The sequence below is a fragment of the Balaenoptera ricei genome, chromosome 16, assembly GCF_028023285.1.
Source record: "Balaenoptera ricei isolate mBalRic1 chromosome 16, mBalRic1.hap2, whole genome shotgun sequence".
Lineage (NCBI taxonomy): Eukaryota > Metazoa > Chordata > Mammalia > Artiodactyla > Balaenopteridae > Balaenoptera > Balaenoptera ricei.
The window spans coordinates 30,057,864-30,076,677 of NC_082654.1; the positions used below are offsets into that span (position 1 = coordinate 30,057,864).

The 18,814-nt window shown below is 39.6% G+C and overlaps 1 protein-coding gene across 3 annotated transcripts in view; it reads left to right on the top strand.

The window, feature by feature from the left end:
* Positions 1 to 18,814, top strand: part of HPSE2 (heparanase 2 (inactive)) — a 614,901-nt gene that overhangs the window by 444,202 nt on the left and 151,885 nt on the right. For all 3 annotated transcript variants that reach the window (XM_059899970.1, XM_059899972.1, XM_059899971.1), the window contains exon 7: positions 5,821 to 5,914. In XM_059899970.1, coding sequence (XP_059755953.1) covers positions 5,821 to 5,914 — 94 coding nt within the window. The remainder of the gene's footprint in view (positions 1 to 5,820; positions 5,915 to 18,814) is intronic.

Genomic DNA, 18,814 nt, shown 5'->3' on the forward strand with positions numbered 1-18,814 from the left:
AAGAGCCCGGTAAACAAAACCAGCTGCCCCTGGACAACAAACTCTCCTCATTAAATGTTTTAAGAGGCTAATGGGCATAAGTGGCTAATTGGAGTACAATCCTGAAGACTAAATCTAGGGGCCTAGAGAAAAGGGGGAGGGGAATCAGGGTTAAAACCTGGCTGGCAGAGAAGAAAGGAGATGAGACCTGCCCCTGGCAGAAGATCCCTAACTGGCCAGAATGGAATTAAAATACGAGCGAGATGATTTCACCTGGAGTCTCTAATATTTCTGGCAGTATCTCTGCGATATGGGCTTGGGAATCTCAGCTGGGACAGTTTTAAGTTTATACGCTAGTGGAATAGGATCTGGAGTAAGTTTTTAAAATAACTAATTATGGGAAATTTTATGTGTATTTACTATGGAAAGTCTGCAAGGGTACAAGGCAAACTGTTAACAAAGTTTCTCTACGTGTTGGGTTTATCAATGATTTTTCATTTTCATATTTTAATTTTGTTTATGTGCATTTTCTAATTTGTCTATAATGAGCACTTGTTTCTTTTATAATCAACAGATAAAGGGAAAAAATTTAAATACAGTAAGTCCCCACCATACAAAAGAGTTCCGTTCCAAGAGCATGTTCATAAGTCCAATTTGTTCGTAAGTCCAACAAAGTTAGACTAGGTACCCAACTAACCCAACTAACACAATCGGGTATAGAGTACTGTACTCTATACCTGTACTCTAAGGTTTATAATACGTTTCACACAAATAATACATAAAAAATAAACAAATACAAAAAATAAAGAAAACATTTTTAATCTTACGTATAATACCTTGAAAAGTACAGTAGTACAGTCCAACAGCTGGCATACAGGGGCTGGCATCGAGTGAACAGGCAAGAAGAGTTACTGACTGGAGGAGGGAGAGGAGGTGGGAGATGGTAGAGCTGAAGGATTGTCAGCAATAGAAGACGGAGGGCAAGCTGCAATTTCACGTGAACTAACTTACGTGATTGGACAGGCGAATGCACAGTCATATCTTTGAAAGTTCGCAACTTGAAGGTTCATATGTAGGGGACTTACTGTAAGATGAAAGGTATTAAACTAGAAATAAAATTTAAAACTAAGAAGAGCAAGAGAGTTGGTGAATGAATTGGTAAGTAGTTCTGTTTACCTTGTATACTCTGCCATCTTTGCCACCTCCCCAGGTATGTGCTTGATATGACCTGCCAATCTAGAGGCCAGCCGAGGAAGGAATGATGGTTGCCAGTACTGATCACAGGCTGTTTGTCCACACACAGAGGTTTCAAGCTCATTGCATTGGTAGTAATAGTTCACAGAGAGGTTATTTCTGCACAGCCTCTCCTGGCTTCAGCTTTTAGTTGAACAGCTCAGCCACTTGTGGTGTGATCCTAGGAGATGCTGAAATTTCAAGAGAGCTTAGAGGAGGACTATGATTTACCTAAAATTATCAGTCTAAGTGTTTCTAGAGCCAACCATTCTGCCAGGGTTTATGTGGAAGATGCCAAAACACCTCTAATCGGCAAATTTCCTTCCTCTCTCTTTCCTTCCCTCAATCCTTCCTTTCCTCTCTGATTTGTTTGGTCTTCTGATGCCTTTATATCCATTACTAAACTAGTTAACTCTTCAAGAGAGACCAGTTGGTAGCTCAGAATCATCTTTATCTTCCCAGTGAAGAAGACAGAGGAAAGCAGAGAGAGTTGCCCCCAGGTCACTGGACAGTCTGGTGGAATCCAGTCCTACTTCCTCTTACCCAGTCTTGGTTAGAAATCACCATCTTTACCATTTTTAACAATTTATTCCTACCAAATGTCATCACAGGCTATCATGTCCAAATCTAAATGATGTATTGAGCCCTTTACTACAGGCAGCCACTATCAGAGAATCAAAGCTCTGTAACAGGCAGGAGTTTTTCAAATAACCACAGACTGTTGACATTGAATGTTTTCTTAGAAGCTTCACATTTACGAAGGGTAAGTGCAGCAAGCTAATTGTCCAGGGTTACCCATGAAAAAGGCTCAGGTATTTATCAACTCATACTTATGGTTAAATTATCCCCTCTCTTAAAAAGGAATACTAAATTCTGGAAGACCAAAGTTCTTATTTCCATAGTACAATATAAATGTGGGTTTATGTTTGCAAATAAAGTGGCTGAAACTTCACAGTATAATATGGGAATTCCTTTGGCATCCAAGTGTGAATCTGACTCAGACTGAAATTATTAAAAAGACACTGTGATGGCCAGGCTGGGGAAGGAAGGGACTCTTATTTGGGCCAAAGATAGAGGCAATGTCCAGGGCCGTATTTGAGAATTTTAGAGGGTCTCTGCCATATCTGTTAACTTCTCTGATTCTCTTAGAGAGCTCATCTACGGCCATGGCTCCATTCATTACTTACAAACTGAAGAAAACAACCGGGTGAACATTTTCTGTCTCAATTTTTCTCTGTGCTGACTTCTCACATCTCCAAGTACCTGTTGCATATTTTCTCTTTGATATTCTCTGGGTCTTTGGTATCTCAAACAGAATAATTTACTTCCTTTGACAAACCTAAAACCGAGTGTGACTAGCCTACGTGTCCTTGGCACCAATGTTCTCGAAGACATTCTCTCTCATTAGCTCGTGGTCATCATTGACTCCCTTCCTGTCTCTCTTATGCTCTACAGAAGCTTTATTTTATTAGTTCTTCACAGGCTCTCACTTTTACTTTTTCCATGATCTCCCTTACTTAGACCCAGATTTCTTCTTGCCTGCACTGTTGAGATAAGATAACCTTGTCACACTGGTTTCCTGCCTGGAGCTCTCCCTGCTCCAGTCTAATTCATAGCCCACAGGAATAGCCTGAGACCAACTGAGAATGATTGAATCCAGCTTGTTAGGTTAAAATTGGGGCCAAGAATAGGCTCTAAAAAGCTTAAACCAAAGTTTTTACTGGAATTCCTCCCCCACATGTCACATGAAGGAGGAATTGGACTATTCCCGGGTCCAAGAAAACAGCCATTGAGTGAACAGTAAGAGGGAGCCAATTTTAGACCCGTGGTAGAAGAGCCTTCCCTGGATCCGAGCTGTGGTACAGTGGAACAGTACTAGTAGTGTATGAGAGTGCGTCCCCTGTCCTAGATAATCACTTCTCAGGGATGTTGTCACAGGCTTACCTACTTCAGACCACATGACCACTAAGGTCTTTTCAAACTCCCAATTTTTGCAACATAATCACAGCCCTCTCCATCTCTCTCTCTCTCTCTGCCTCCCACCTACTGGAAATCCAGAGTCCGTTTTTGCTCCTCCATAATTCCCTAATTCCAAATCCTACGGTGGATGAACATACTGTCTTTCTCCAGACAGATGTTCCCCTGCTCACCCCATCCCATGGCTTTTCAGTCTAGGTTGCTGCCAGCTTGGGTACTTAAGTAACCTGGAGGGTAGTTTTGGTTATTGAATACCTTTTATGTGCCAGGTTCTGTGCCCAGAATTTCTTCTCATTTTTATCGGTACAGTAACCCTGTGAAAATACTGTAGGGTTGGGGTTCTTTTTAAACTGATTTTAAAGAAGGGGAAACCCAGTATCATATAGGTAGTACGTGGCAAAGCTGGGACTGAACCAAGGTTTTCTAACTCCAAGTTTCGTGTACTTGAGAAAAGAGACCAAAGGAAGGAGGGGAGGAGTGAAGGTCCCTCAACCCTGGGCCGTGGATTTTGTGGGATAGGAAGCATGTTCACGGGGAATCCTACATATTGAAAAAGTACATCTGGCACTTTTATCTCAATGAGCATTAAACTATATGTGTTGCCAGCAAAACTTATAAACTCTGCTGTTTAAAATAGTTACTGGGAGCTAACAAAGAAAAAAGAGGAAACTATAATATATTTGACTAGAACATAAAAGAACACTAATTACAGTACATTTTTATCATATGCGTAATCATCATGTAATATAGTACAAATGTTCATGTCCTTCAATGTGTGTTACATTAACATTTCATGAATTATTTTTAATTTGAACACTACAGTGTTTTAATATGCCTAGCTTTCAGGTAGTATACTATCTAATCACAACTTTAAAAAAATTGGAGGTGCTGACAGTGGAGCACTAATAGAAAGAGGTTTGTGAGGTAATGGACATGGACATTACCAGCTCTGTGTGTTGCACATAATAAATGTTTATTGGATCTAAGTCTAGTATCTGTACCAGGAATGAGGTGAAAGGTCATGTCATTGGTTTGTTTTATTCCCTAATATAAGTAACCACCCAGATTTTCAAAAGCATGTACCCTTTGATACAATCATCTCACTTTTAGAATTCTATACACACAGTCAGGCCCCTATTGTTTATGACCCCATCTTTTTGAGCTGAAAATTAGAGAAATCAGAAAAGAACTAAGAGTTGTTGAGTGCCTACTATATGCCAGACACTTGAGGTTTATCTACTTTATCTTCAAACAATCCTGAGTAGTAGATATGTTACTTCTCTCTTAAGAATAAGAAAACTGAGGCCCATCAAGGCCAAGCATCTTGCCCAAGATCACATAGGTAGTAAATACCTGACTTGGAATTTGATCTCAGATATCTCTGGCTCCAAAACCCATACTCTTTCCAATATACAAATGATTTTATTAAACATTGGATTCTGTGGAAATGTGTGAGGTGGTGAGGGAGGCCAAGGGGAAGGCTGAGTGGGAGGAACTCATCTCCCACCCTCACTTCAACCAGAGCACCTGGTTGAAAGTGCAATTACAAAAGAATTTTAACCATTCCTCTACATCACATGTTAGTATGGGAATTTAACATTAAAAGGAATTTTTAGTACTAGAATTAGAATTATAGTTCTATAATACGTACTGAGAGGTTGGTGTCTTACTAAAAATGACATAATCTATCATTATCCATCAGCCAAGGAGACCTAAGTGGATTGGAAAAGGCACCCAGGAGTCATAAGCATTGATTTAAATTAAATCAATTTAATTTGGAATTTTGCAAAGATGAGTGTTGGGAGGTTTGAGTTAATGAAGGTCACCTAATCCTGGGCTTAGCCTTCAGAGTAAAGATTCACACAGAGTCCCCACAGAGCCAGATGGACCTGTTTTGGTTAAATGTTAACAATGTAGTATCGGCACAACTTGATGTTTCACTTAAGCTACCTAACAAAACTGGAGACACCACCACACTGATGTGTGCCAAACTTGTTGCTATTTTAGGAAAGGGCACCTGGACTTTAATCTGTCTGACTTATTTATTTGTTTATTCATTTATCCGTTCATTTATTCTGGAGGTGGAAGGAGGTTGACTACAAGGTATTTTGCCCAGGGAAGTGAACTGGAGATGAACTCTTTGAGACCTGCTCACTGCACTAAATCAGATTTTTGTGGTCGGTGTTTTCTTATTTAAAGGTGTAGAAACCTTTCAAAATGTTTGAGTAGTCTTTCAAACCTCTCACATACCTTTATTACTTTAAGGTGGGTGTAGGGATGGTTTGGGAGGGGTGTTAAATTACTTTCCCTAGGGGGGAAAACAACTAAGCTTTTCCCCATTACCCAATTGTGTTACAGATTCCTATCAGTTCCTATAGAGCAATAAATGCAGTTTCAATGGACAAAGGCTGAAAAAAATCACAATATTAGCCCACAGATGGAGGTGAAAATAAAGAGGATAAAAAGTATATTATTTGTTTGAAAAGTACCCAGGATCAAAACTTCTTAGAATGTAAGAGCTCAAGTGAACCCTGGGCTCTTTCCCCAGGCAACAGAGACCTGTGGCTAGAGAAATATATTTGTAGTCTCCTGCTCGAGATTTTCTCTGATTCTTATTTATTTTTATTCCAGTTGCTACATTGATGGCCGGGTGGTCAAGGTGATGGACTTCCTGAAAACTCGTCTGTTAGACACCCTCTCTGACCAGATTAGGAAAATTCAGAAAGTGAGTAAAAATCTCTGGGGAAGAAGAGGAGTGAGTTTTGGGGGTAAGGCGAGGAAAATGTCACAGGGTTCCAGCTGGATGTTAGCACTGTGGGTAGAAAAATAGTGCAGTCTGGATTTGCATGGCCAAGAGGTACCTCTCACAGCTGATGATTGCCGTTTATTGCTTTTCAGATTAAGAAGGGTTTGAATGTACCATATCCAAGTTTAAAAGCTTCTCTATTTTAATAACAAACATTTTGTAACAGTTGGCTTCTAAATTGTGAGTTTCTTAAGGGAAGAATAGGTTTACTTTCTTTTCGCAGGAGTTTATTTTGGGTTAGTTTAAAGAGAGAATGATTACATTCATTCAGTGGAATTGTGGTCTGGGGTATTGGCAATTCTGAGCCACATTTACACTATTCCTAGGTGTCTTAGAATCAGCCAGGTAACATCTTACTTTTGTAGAGATGTTGGGGAAGATAAGATTAAATTAAGCAATTGCATGTAGGTCCTACTGGCACGACACCTGTGGTTAGTAGTCCTCAAACTTGAATACAATCAAAATCACCAGAGGTTGCTTGTGAAGTTTCCAGTCTCACTTCTGATGTTCTGATTTAGTATGTCTGGAATGGATCCCAGACATCTGTATTTTTAATAGTTATCTGTCAAGTGATTCCACCCAATGCAGGTCACGTTTTGAAATACACTAGATTAGTTAATTCTGAACTGTGAGGATATTATGTCTACAATTTCCATCTGCCTCTACAAAATGGTGATATCTCATCTTTAGTTTCCTAGTCAGGTCCTTTTCCAGGGAATGAGGACCTTTTGAACATTCAGCTTTCTTTTGAGCAAATTAAACACATCTTTGCAGAAAAATAGCAACAGGTAGGCCCCCATTAATACGGGATGAATGAGGGGAGTTCCCTGGTGGTCCAGTGGTTAGGACTGCATGCTTTCACTGCCAAGGGCATGGGTTCAATCCCCGGTCCGGGAACTAAGATCCTGCAAGCCGTGAGGTGTGGCCAAAAACACAAAATATATATGGGATGAATGAATAAATGAATGGGCAAATAAATGAATGGCTCATTATAAAATTAGTTGTGAAAAAAAACTATTTGGAGCAATCATAGAAAAGCACTTTTGATTGCTAAAGGGGAGGTCTGTACACTTTTCTGTATTCATACCAATGCCATACTCAGATTACAAAATAGCTTTTTGAGTCTTTAGAGGCTGGGAGGCCTCAGGACTTCTGAATTTCTACATCCCAGTCTGATCCCTCTGGGAATCAGGTGCACTGACCAGCACCCTTATCTGTCACTGTCTCCTACTAGGCAAAGTCTAGGAGAACTAAATGATTTGAAATATCTCTGTCAGTCCCTTTGACATTCACTTAGTTTCTAATATTTAATATTTACTGAGCTTTTAGCAAGTACCAGGCAAAGTGCCAGGTGCTGAGGATACAAAATGTAATAAGACATGGTCTCTGCCCTCAAGGAACTCACAGTTTTAAGGTTTAATACTTACTTCGAGCAGGTTGAAAAACATATTACCTAATGGAGTAGAATGTCAGCCTGTTGAACACTACAGTTTTCTAAGCACATTATGCTAATCCAATATTAGTTATTGGTCTCTAAAAAGAGGGGAGGAAATTTCTTTCATTCATTCATTCTTTCATTCAGTAGATATTTATTGAGTGTTTACTGTGTTCCAGGCACTATACTAAGTTTCTGTATTACAACAGTGTACAAGACAACAAGTCCTTATATTTTTGGCTTTTCCAGTTTTGAGCCTAATGATCTGATCAAAGGATTGTCATTGGAAGTAAAATGATTCAGTGGTATCATGGCACTGTGAGTGAAGGTTCTGTGTTCATGTAATTCTTTAAGTAGAATAGGTAGCTCTAGGTCAAAGCCAAGACAAGTGGATTAGGAGTTAGGTTCTTCCCTTTCTCCCCACTACCCAGTACTCTCCACCACCGCATACACCTTCACCATCACAGAATGTTCAGAGACTGAAATAAGTGGCTAAACTCACCTCCTGAATTGGCCAGGCAAGGCCAAAGAAACTTAGAGTAAAGGGCTCAAACCCTGTGCTCAATTGAAATTCAGACCTTTAAAAACATGTTTGCTGGACTTGGAAGGGGAGAGCTAAGTGCGGTTGCAGGGAGAAGCAGTGGAGTCCCCAAGAGAAATAACCTGTATCCAGAAGGCACCTGGCAGGGGACGGCTAGAATTAGCAGTAGGACCTGGAGTCACCTTTTGGCTGTTGCAAATACAACATGCTCAGAGGTCCCCTCAGGCTTATGTTCCTGTTCCGGTAATGTCTTGCTGTGCAACAAATTACCCCAAAACTTAGTGGCTTTAAACAATCATCTATTATGACTATGAATTCTGTGGGTCAGGAATTCCCATAAGGATAACTTGTCCTTGCTCCATTAGCTTCAGCTGGAAAACTCAAAGACTGGGGTAATTCAAAGGCTGGCGACTGGAATCATCAGAAGGCTCGTTCACTCATGTGTCTGGCAGTTAGTTGATGTCAGTTGTCAGCTAGTACCTCTGTGGGGCTGATAACCGGAATGCCTCTTTGTGTAGCCTGGGCTTCCTCCCAAGATCTTAAAGTCAGATGCCCAAGAGAGAGAGCCAGGTGGAAGCTCTATCACCTTTTCTATCTACCCTCAGAAGTCATAGGGCATCACTTCAACCACAGGCTATACATTGAGACAGTCACCAAGACCCATAGGGATGTAAAACAAGAGGAAATAAACTTCTCTGGATGGGGGAGTGGCAAGGTTCTGGAAGGGCATATAAGACCAGAAATATTTTTTCAGTCATTTTTGGAGAATACTGTCTGCCAAAGTTCCATGCTCCTTGTTTCATTTAGTAGCTCATTCAGTTATTTCTCTGACTGGTTTTCTTTTTCCAATTCTCTTTTGCAAAGCTCTTGCCAGATATTGCCTTAAACGGGTATCTGCTAGGGGTGTTGCTGGATCACAGATTCCTTGAGGTTTGATTCATGGGCTAGACCTTCTATTGGCTACAGCAGCCTGGACCCAGTTGTTAGGGCCTCGAGGATGAGAGTCTCTACCACAGCCCAGGATATGCCAGGTACTGGCCTGACTTAGGGAGATGAGGGCTGGGAGACCAGAGAAGGTTCACCAAGATTTTCCAGTTGAAAAGTTACTTTGGCTGTTCCTGAAGTCCCCTGTGGATGGGTGGGGGTTTGGGGAATTAGATTCCAGGGTACAAACTGGGGCAGAGTGATCAAACTTCTTTCTTTCGAGCCCCCAAAACCAGTTTGGAGATGGACCAAGTAAGATTTTAATATGTATATACCTGGAACTCTCATCCAAAAACTAGAAATGGAATCTTTGTTTCTTTTCTATTTTGAGAAGTTCAGAGAAGTCCTAATGACCTCTCCTTAGGTCCACAGTAATGGAAAAAAGGGCAAATTTCCCACCAAAGCAGATTCATGTGAGATTGGTTAGATAAACCAGTGGTGAGGCTGTTTGAAGAAGAGATACAATACAGAATTTGAAGTCTAGTGGCTTGGGTTGTATGACCTTGGGCCATTCACGTAACTTCTCTGATTTTGTTTCTTCATCTGTAAAATGAGGATGCTAAAAATACAGTCAGCCCTCTGTATCTGTATCCATGTGTTCTGCATCTGTGGATTCAACCAACCACAGATTGAAAATATTCAAGAAAAAAATTTTCAGAAGGTTCCAAAAGGCAAAACTTGAATTTGCCATGTACCGGCAACTGTTTACATAGCACTTACATTGTATTAGGTAGTATAAGTAATCTAGAGATGATTTAAAGTACATGGAAGGATGTGCATTGGTTATAATACAAACACCATACCATTTTATATATGGAACTTGAGCAACTGCAGATTTTGATATCCACAATTGTTCCTGGAACTAGTACTCGACAGATAGGGACCACTGTACTATCCTCCTTCCCTCTTAGGGAGATTAGGAAGGTCACATGAGGCCCTGTTTTGTTAATTGCTAGTGAATGCTAGTTCTTATTGCTATTATTATTGTTGTTTCAGTTATTGTGGTTATTTTTAATAATAATTTATGTAACTGGAGAAGCTTCATGTTACCTTTATCCTCAACTTGTTCTTTGCTTTTTTCCTCTTTCCTCTTTCTTTGAACCCTGGAGAATATGATAGGTGATATTTTTGGCACCTGAAAGGCAGTGCTAAAAACAGTTGTGGTTTCCAAATTTGGACTGCCACTTAAGAATTTTCAGTTTTCTGAGCAGTGGGTGAATTCTGGTTATGTGAGAATCTACATGATGCATTTGAAAGCCTAACAGAGACAATGTTTGGACAACCCACTCCTTTGGATGATCCACACACTCTCTCCCTTCCATTAGAATGAGGATAATCATCTGTACTTTGGGAGATGAGTCAAGGGAAAGAGTTGAGAATCTCTCAGTGCAGGCAAGAGTCAGATGGGAAAGTGAGAGATGTTCAGGATACAGTGCAGATGGTAGAGCGTGGATAGCTGGGCTGACTCCAAAACAATAACATAAGAACCAAGATGAACCACTTCGGCTTAAGTCACTTGGACTCTATGATTTGTGTCTTCATCTCCTAGAGGAATCAGAGGAGGAAATAACACTTCTTGATATTATTTTCAGCAATTCAATAGGCACAGGAAGGAGTTGGTGAAATCCCAGTCATAAGGGAAGTATTTCCAAAAGTACTGTCCTTATGATTGCATTTTGAATACTAACTAAACTGAACAGTTGGCTTCCCTAATATTTGAAAATTTCCTTCCTTCCTCCCTTCCTTCTTTCTTCCCTTCCTTCCTTCATTTATCAACTGTTTATAACATTCTTGTATCTTCCAGACTCCTGAGGATAAAATGAAAAGCAAGACTGATGTGGTGGTTATCCTCAAAGACCTTATGGTCTAATGGGAAAATAGTTAATGAAGCAAGCAATGATAGTAAGATGCAATGATTCCTATAACAGGGGATGTTTAGGGTGCTACAGGAGCCCATGGTGAGATGTATCTACCTTAGTTTGTAAAGGAAGGGAAATTGGGCAAGTCTTCCCAGAGGAAGTGACATTTAGGCTGATTCTGAAAGGATAGACACCTTCTAATTTATACAGTTCTTCTTAGGGTGTGATCAGAGGACTCCTGGTGGTAGATGTATATGGTGGAGGGAATGGTTTACATGATTTATAATATGATCATGATCATTCTTTTGTTAATATCATCATTGCTTATGATTGCTTATAATACTTAATAAAGATTAATTCTTTTGAAATCTCAATAAATGCAGTAACATTATACCCCTTTTTCCAATATATCCTAGTTGCAGTATCATGGAAGTAGGTAAGGCAGAGGAATATTTAATCCTTTGGAAGTAACAAATAGATTAAAAGGGAAACTTTTTTCTCAGCCAACTGCTGGTTTACCTACTTATTATATCAAAGTATATCAAAGGGGAAGAGGGTAAAAGAATAACAGTTATTCTTGAGGATCATAGAATAACTGGATGCACAACTAAAGGAAAATGAGGACAATGACAATGTTAACCTTCTCTAATGAAGAAAACTGGAAAATGAAAATACATTAGTAGGGTAAGAACAGTAGTATCACTACTGGAAAAAAATCACTGTTTCATTGATTGATTCATTCATTCACTCATTCATTCATTCATTCATTCAATAATGTTGATGGCTTATTTCAATGTGCCAGTGCCTACCATGGTGCCTGTCACTTGGCAGGTGCTCAATCAATATTGCAGGGAGGCAGTTAGGGAGTGGAAGGTGAATGAGCAGAGTAAAATAGTGGGAGAAATGTAAAAGAAGCAAAGTAATGTCTATGTCTCAATCGCCTTTGGTTCTGCTATCTCGGCTGTTCACATGCAAAAGAATCTAGTCTGCTACTAACTTTGTAACATACTGTTGAATAGATAGATATTGATTTAGGCAACCAAAAATGGGCTATGCCTATATGTAGGCACAGTAGGAGAGTATCTTCTGGGTATATGCTTAAGGGTGAAAGAAAGTTCTCTTTGTGGCTCAAAGTAACATTTCAGTCAGTTTGCTAATGCCAGATATTTCATTTTAGAAAAATAATTTTTCATTCTACATTAGGGGGAGGATGCAGAATGTAAATAACTTGAGAAGAGGCAAACTACACTGATTTAAAGTCACACTAAGGTGTTAATATCAAATAATCCTTTCCCAAGAGCAGGCTTTTTTTCTTTGCAATAATTTTAGTTTACTTAAAAAAATTTTTTTTAATTGAAGTATAATTGAATTACCATGTTGTATTAATTACTGCTGTACAGCAAAGTGACTCAGTTATACATATTTGTGCATTCTTTTTCATATTCTTTTCTATTATGGTTTATCACAGGATATTGAATATAGTTCCCTGTGCTATACAGTAGGACCTTGTTGTTTATCCATTCTATATATACCAGTTTGCATCTGCTAATCCCAAATTCCCAACCCAACCCTCTCCCACCCGCCTCCCCCTTGACAACCACCAGTCTATTCTCTATGTCCATGTTTCTGCTTCTGTTTCATAGATAGGTTCATTTGTGTCATATTTTAGATTCCACATATAAGTGATATCATATGGTGTTTGTCCTTTCCAAGAGCAGGTTTTGATGGAGGGGAAGAGAAACACAGGGCAAAGAAATACTTAAGAGAGTCGGAGGACCCTAAACACAAACCATGCCACAGTAATACCTTAGGTGAAATCCAGGTGTGAGTCTAAGTTTTATGCGGCTGGAAGCTTATACAATGGGGACCTCTTTAAGAAAAAGAAAAGAAAACAAATTTGCATGTTTTAGAAATATATCTGACCATATTAACACATTATCAGGGCCCTTCCCAGGACATTAGTAGAGGCCTGTGAAAATGGGGAGCTGGAAGTTGATGAGCTTCCCAGTAAATTAGCCTCTGTGACTCAACTTGGCTATCTGAAAATGGGAGAATATGTCCCAAGGGAAACTTTGGCTCTTCTCTTTCAGATATAAGACGCTGATTATAAATAGGGGAATCTAGCTGGAAAGGTATGTTTACCACAAAAGAGCTCCAAAGTTTTGGTCAGTGTCATTCCAAGAACCACATTTCCTTGATTCTTAAACACAAACAATTACAAAATGTAGCATCAATTTAATAATAGCTGAGGGGAGAGAGTAAACAGCTGGCAAGTTTCTTTTGATGAAAAACATTCTGATTTCAAAACCATTCAAATGTGGAAAATGCATCATCAACTGACAGAAATATAGTAATTGTATCACCTTTTAGGCTACAAATGCCATCTACTGAGTGCATCATATATTACTAACCCATTGAAGAAACCAGTAATTTTTTTCAAGGCCACACTTGCTAAGTAGTAAAATTAGAACTCCTAACTCCAGGGCCCACATGCTATCCAATACACCGTTCTGAATCTCCCATGCTTGTTAACCATTAATTTTGTAGCCCATGGAATATTTATATTCTTGACCATCCAGGATTAGGAAACTTTTTTAAAAAGAAGAATACTGAATGTTCCTGGTGAAAGAATACCAAATTGACCTCTTGGCCAGTTGATATAATCTGGGGTGGGTGTCCTAGAAGTGAAAGCTGAATGAAAGTTGGGTGCCACAATCTTAGGTGATATCTAATATTATCACAATATTAGATTGTGGAAGCGGACAAGGATTTTCAGGGAGTGATTTGCATTCATTCATTGGACTCCATTCGTACGTTTCATGTGCACATGTATAGTGAGGTCCTGCTGTGTGGAAGGCAATGACCATATGAAGGACATATTGGGGGAAGGGCCCTGAGAACAAACTGCTACTTGGGGCAAAAATCTTCTTCAGGAGGAAAAGGCAGCTTGGGGTGACCTTCTAACATTTCCACATGGAAGTGGGGAGATTACAGGGTTTGTCTTGAGCGAGAGGAAATTGCCTCTGAGGCTGGTGGAGCCTATGACTCGTCAGTAGGTAGACAGTAAGCCTGAGGGGTTGGTTAGTCATAGAAGAGGACTGGAGAAGGGAAGAAGAGTGTTTTCTGTGCAGGTAGCTGCTGTCCAGTCTTTCCCTCCACCAGCACTTATCCTTGAACATAGTCATTGCTTTGGGACTGTGAAACTTTCTTCCTCATTTTCTTGCATATGGTCATAATTTCCTTGCCTCCCCAGTGACTTTCTTTTTTGTGTATTTTCTTATTTTAATTTTATGTTTAGTTGCAATTACACTCGATTGCTTTTCTGCAGTTTGAGATAACAAGAGCAGAGAATACAATTTTAAATCCTAAAAATGACACAGAAACAGAAGCCACAAATTAAAAATTGATCTGATACCAAAAGAAAATGGGCAAATATGGCACTCCGGAACAGGAAGATGATAAAAAGAAATTATACAGAAAAAATTAATGAAACTGACAGGAAGTACATTAGACAGAAGAAATAAATCAGGAAGAATGTGATGAGATATTGGAATGGCTGAGCTCAGAATAGCTTGGCTTGTCTAACCTGAGAAGGACATATTAAATATGGAGGCAGTTTACTGAACCAGAAGCTTCTAGGTCTCCTCAAACAGGAAAATTCAATTAGAAAGTGAACAGAGTCCCAAAATGGAACTGTGAGGATTTGATGTTTGCTCTTATGGTTTTGAGGGAATTAGTTATCTTCTCTGATATCTACTCAACATTTCCATTGGTAAAATATTACCTCTCTCACTTATTAACAAGTAAACTACTTCATTGTCTCATTATTTAACAAGTTTTTAACAAGCAAAGTGGCTGACAAGCATTTTATACGGCATGCAAAATGGAAAAAAATGTGGCTTTCTCAAGCTGCTTATGGTGTAGGAGGGTTAGGCAAACAGAAAATTACAACTCAGTATAATAAGGTAAAGGATAGCGATAGGTTCCAAGAACTTTGGAGGCCAGAGGAGAAAATTAATTTTCTGAAGTTTTGAGAAAAGTTTCACAGAGGAGGTAACATTTAAAATAAGCCTTGAAAAAAAAAAATCAGACAACATGGATGAGGAGTGAGTAAGGGAGAAAGTGATCAGCAAAAACCTAAAAGAAAATCATGTATTTGAAAAATGGTGAGTCCATTTTGTGTGGTGAACCTCAGATCTTGTGGGGACGGAGAGGAGAAAAGGTAGCCAAGGGGTAGTTATGAAAGGTCTTAGATACCAAGTAAAGGAGTCGGTATCATATCCCATGGATCAGTGTTTATCACCACGATTTCACCATGATTAACATGCTCCCATGGACAAGTGGATAAAATAGACTATGGGGCTGTGTGTAGTTTACTGGCTCCTTTGCTTTTTTTTTTCCATGTTAAGGAAACATTTCATAATTCTGGCGAATGAAAAGAATGTTATTGTGATAACATTGAATCTACTTTCTTTTATTTTTAAGTAAATCATTTCCCAAATCACTGCTTTCAATATTATCTGAAACAAGTCATTCATAGCACATCTGCCAGCTAGTCGCACAGACCACTCTGTGAGCACATCATTGAGTTCTGCTGCTGGTAATGGAAAGCCACAGAGGTTCTGAAGCTAGGGAGAAACTTGTCAAGTTAACAGACAGCAGCGCTGTAGAGGATAGTCTTGAGAAGGATACACTTTCAGGAAGACCAAGGGAGAAATGATAAGATCCTGAACTCAGGAAGGGACAGTGAGTGAGAAAGGAGAGGGCAGAATGGAATGATCCTGTCCTCTTCTAATATAGTAGGTAGCTTAGAGTCAAAAACACACAAGAAGGATGGAAAGAAAAATTGGAACATTACTGAGCTCTCACCTGGACCTCTTATAAATACAATAAGGAACAAAGAGGCAGGGGCACCCCCAAGAAGAGCTATGTGCATGGGTAAGGTTTAAGAAGCTCCCTAAAGCTATTCAGCTCCTTTTAACCAGTGACATAGGGGACCAGTTCTGGCTGCTTAAAGAGCTACTGCTCTTCCTGAAGTCCTGGGGGAAGTTGATTTCCAACTATATGAGATGCTGGAATTAATGGACTCCAGCGTCTTTTGGAGGGTGGGCCTCTTGCCAGGGCTGATTAGCCCCGCTGGCCTATCCACTATTCCTGTTTTATTGCTTCCTTTCTCATTAAGGAAGGTGCTGGGTTTGGATAACCATAAACAACATGTCTGCTGCTACAAGGCTACCATCGCTTGCGCACTGAAACCAGGCTCTCAGGATTCTTTTTAAAACAGATCACAAATTGAGAGAAACAGGAAAAGGAAGCCCAGGTTTGAAAATATGCCACAAAAATGTTTATTTTCCTATTTTTACTGTTTTCTTTTTTTAAAAATATTCAAAGTGGTAGGGAAAATAAAACTTAAAAAAAAAAATCAATACTGTTTTTCTCTCTCACCCCTCCTCTCTCGGTATAGCCACACGAAGCAGTCCTGATGTCCTCAACCCCTGAAATGAGAGGGAAGGGAGTTTGAGGGTTTCCCTTCATACCACCCTGCCCCCAGCTGGCCCAAGGATTCTGAGCAGCCACTGGCAGCTTGCTAAGCTGTTCTGTGGATGCCTCAAAGCTCCCTTGTCCACGTGGGCCCAAGGGCTGAAGTCTGCTGGGGACAAAAGAACTGCTAAAAGGGAGCCAGCCACGCAACTCCCCTCGCCCTTCACTTCAGTAATCTCAGCATTTGTACTTCTTCTCCCTCCCCAGACAATGTGTTCCTTAAAATAACCTTCATTGGCACATCATTTCTCACCAGGAACTGTACCCTTGTTCTTTCCAGTCTTCCAATTTTCTCTCTTCCAGCACAGGGGGAATCATATTTACTCAGAAAACCACAGTGCTGAACTATAGCCCTCAGCTTCTTAGAGTTTCGCTTTCTAAGGGAATTTTGCAGCTGGTTCCATCTGTTTTTCCTGATTTTTTCTGTTCTCTTCTGCCCATGCTAATTTCCTCTACAGTCCCAACCAGCACCCAGCCTCAGTACCTCCCCTACACGTTACTATGATGGTCTTCTCTGCTCATAGTAGACACACAGTTCATTAAGCATCTCACCATGTCCCAAACAGTCAAGGCTCAGAAAATCCTTTTTGATTCATACCAACTACTCCCAGAACTTTTATCATTGATACTTTCTAGGAATCTCTACCCCACATAACATTTCATATAACTGGTTTGGTTTTGTATCAAAGTACTACCTCCCTGTGTTTTTTGTTCATGTGGCTTCTCCAAAAAAAACAACAAGAATCGCTCCTGTGCTGAGTGGATAAACGAATACTCTGAATGCTAATTACATTAATGTGAATTATACATGTGCATTTTAAATTCGAAATAGGCCTTTCCCTGCTACTTAGCATACATCTGGTCTATTACCTCCCATGACAAACGTATCCAAAAGAAAAGCAACCAACTGTAATGTTAGATTGATCCAAACACAATCTCATGTGCTTTGGACGAAGAGAGTGGTCCAGGTAACATTTGCTTTACTTTAAGCGCAAGAGGGAGGAGATATGGGGATATATGTATATGTATAGCTGATTCACTTTGTTATAAAGCAGAAACTAACACACCATTGTAAAGCAATTATACTCCAATAAAGATGTTAAAATAAAAAAGAGCTTACCATATGCCAGACACCTTTCCAAATGCTTTACAAATATTAGGTCACTTAAATATCAGAAAATGCTCTCTTTTTCTAATTTTACAGCTGAGGAAATTAAGGCACAGTGAGGTCAACAGAGAGTCAATGATAAAACCAGGATTCAAACACAGGCAATGTGTGTAGAGCCCATGCCCCTAACCACTAATCAATTCTGCCTCACCAATTACAAGAAGTTTTAGACTGTTTCCTTCCAAATCTTCCTGCAAGTCAGAAGACAATTCAGATGAACTTTATTTACACAGAGTCTGTGTCCTTGCTGAGTCCTGTGTACACAGTAATTTATAAATCCAACCATTTTCTGGAATCAAGTCCTCGTTTAAAGGAACTAGACTTTGAAGTCCTTATATAAGGAGCTAGAGGGATCTTTCCTGACCACTGTCTAAAATATCAACCCTCCCCTCCTGCCAAGGCACTTTCTGTCAGATTACTCTGTTTCATTTTCCTTCTAGCACTTATTATTTCTAAATTTATGTTTGTGTGTTTATTGTCAGTCTCCTCCCCTTGACTAAAATATAAGCCAATGAGAGCAGAGACTTCTGTTTCGTTCACTGTCTGCCCCTAGAACTCTGCTTGGCATATAGCAAGTGCTCAGTAAGAATTTGTTGAGTGAATGAATAAATGCATTCGATAATGCCTTAATGTTTTTGGATGGACATCCTTAGCCCTTTTTTAGTCTAATTTTAAATATTCCCCTTAGGTAATTTCACCTACTCCTGTGGTTTTTTCCACCACTCTCAATATTTACCTCTGGCCCAGATCTTCAGGTCTTTGTTTTTGAGATGACCAGCTCTGACCAGCTCTGGCTTTTTTTTTTTTTTTGGTCCCCCATATTTGTTGTTTATCTAATTTTGATTTCCATAATCAAATTTACTCTTGACCTTTGAGGGATAGGAGCCAAGGGGACCTGCATAAGCATTACAAAATACTAATACATTTTAACATTTTGTATTTGGAAAGGACTTAGATTTCATCTACTTCAAATTTGTGGCTTTACATGTTGGTGAAGAAATTGAAGTCCAAGATAATGATGAGCCAAAAGTCTCACAGCTGCTATGTGGTAGAACCCCAGATTTCCAGGATGTATTCCTCTTTCCACATCAGTTATCTGCCTATTAGAGTCTACCTCTCCTTTTGCTAATGATACATACACACAAACATACACACACACACGGCTTTATTGAGGTGTAATTCACATACCATAAGATTCACCCTTTAAAAGTGTGAAATTCAGTGGTTTTTAGTATATTCACAGAATTTTGAAACCATCACCACTAGTTAATTTTAGAACATGTTCATTACC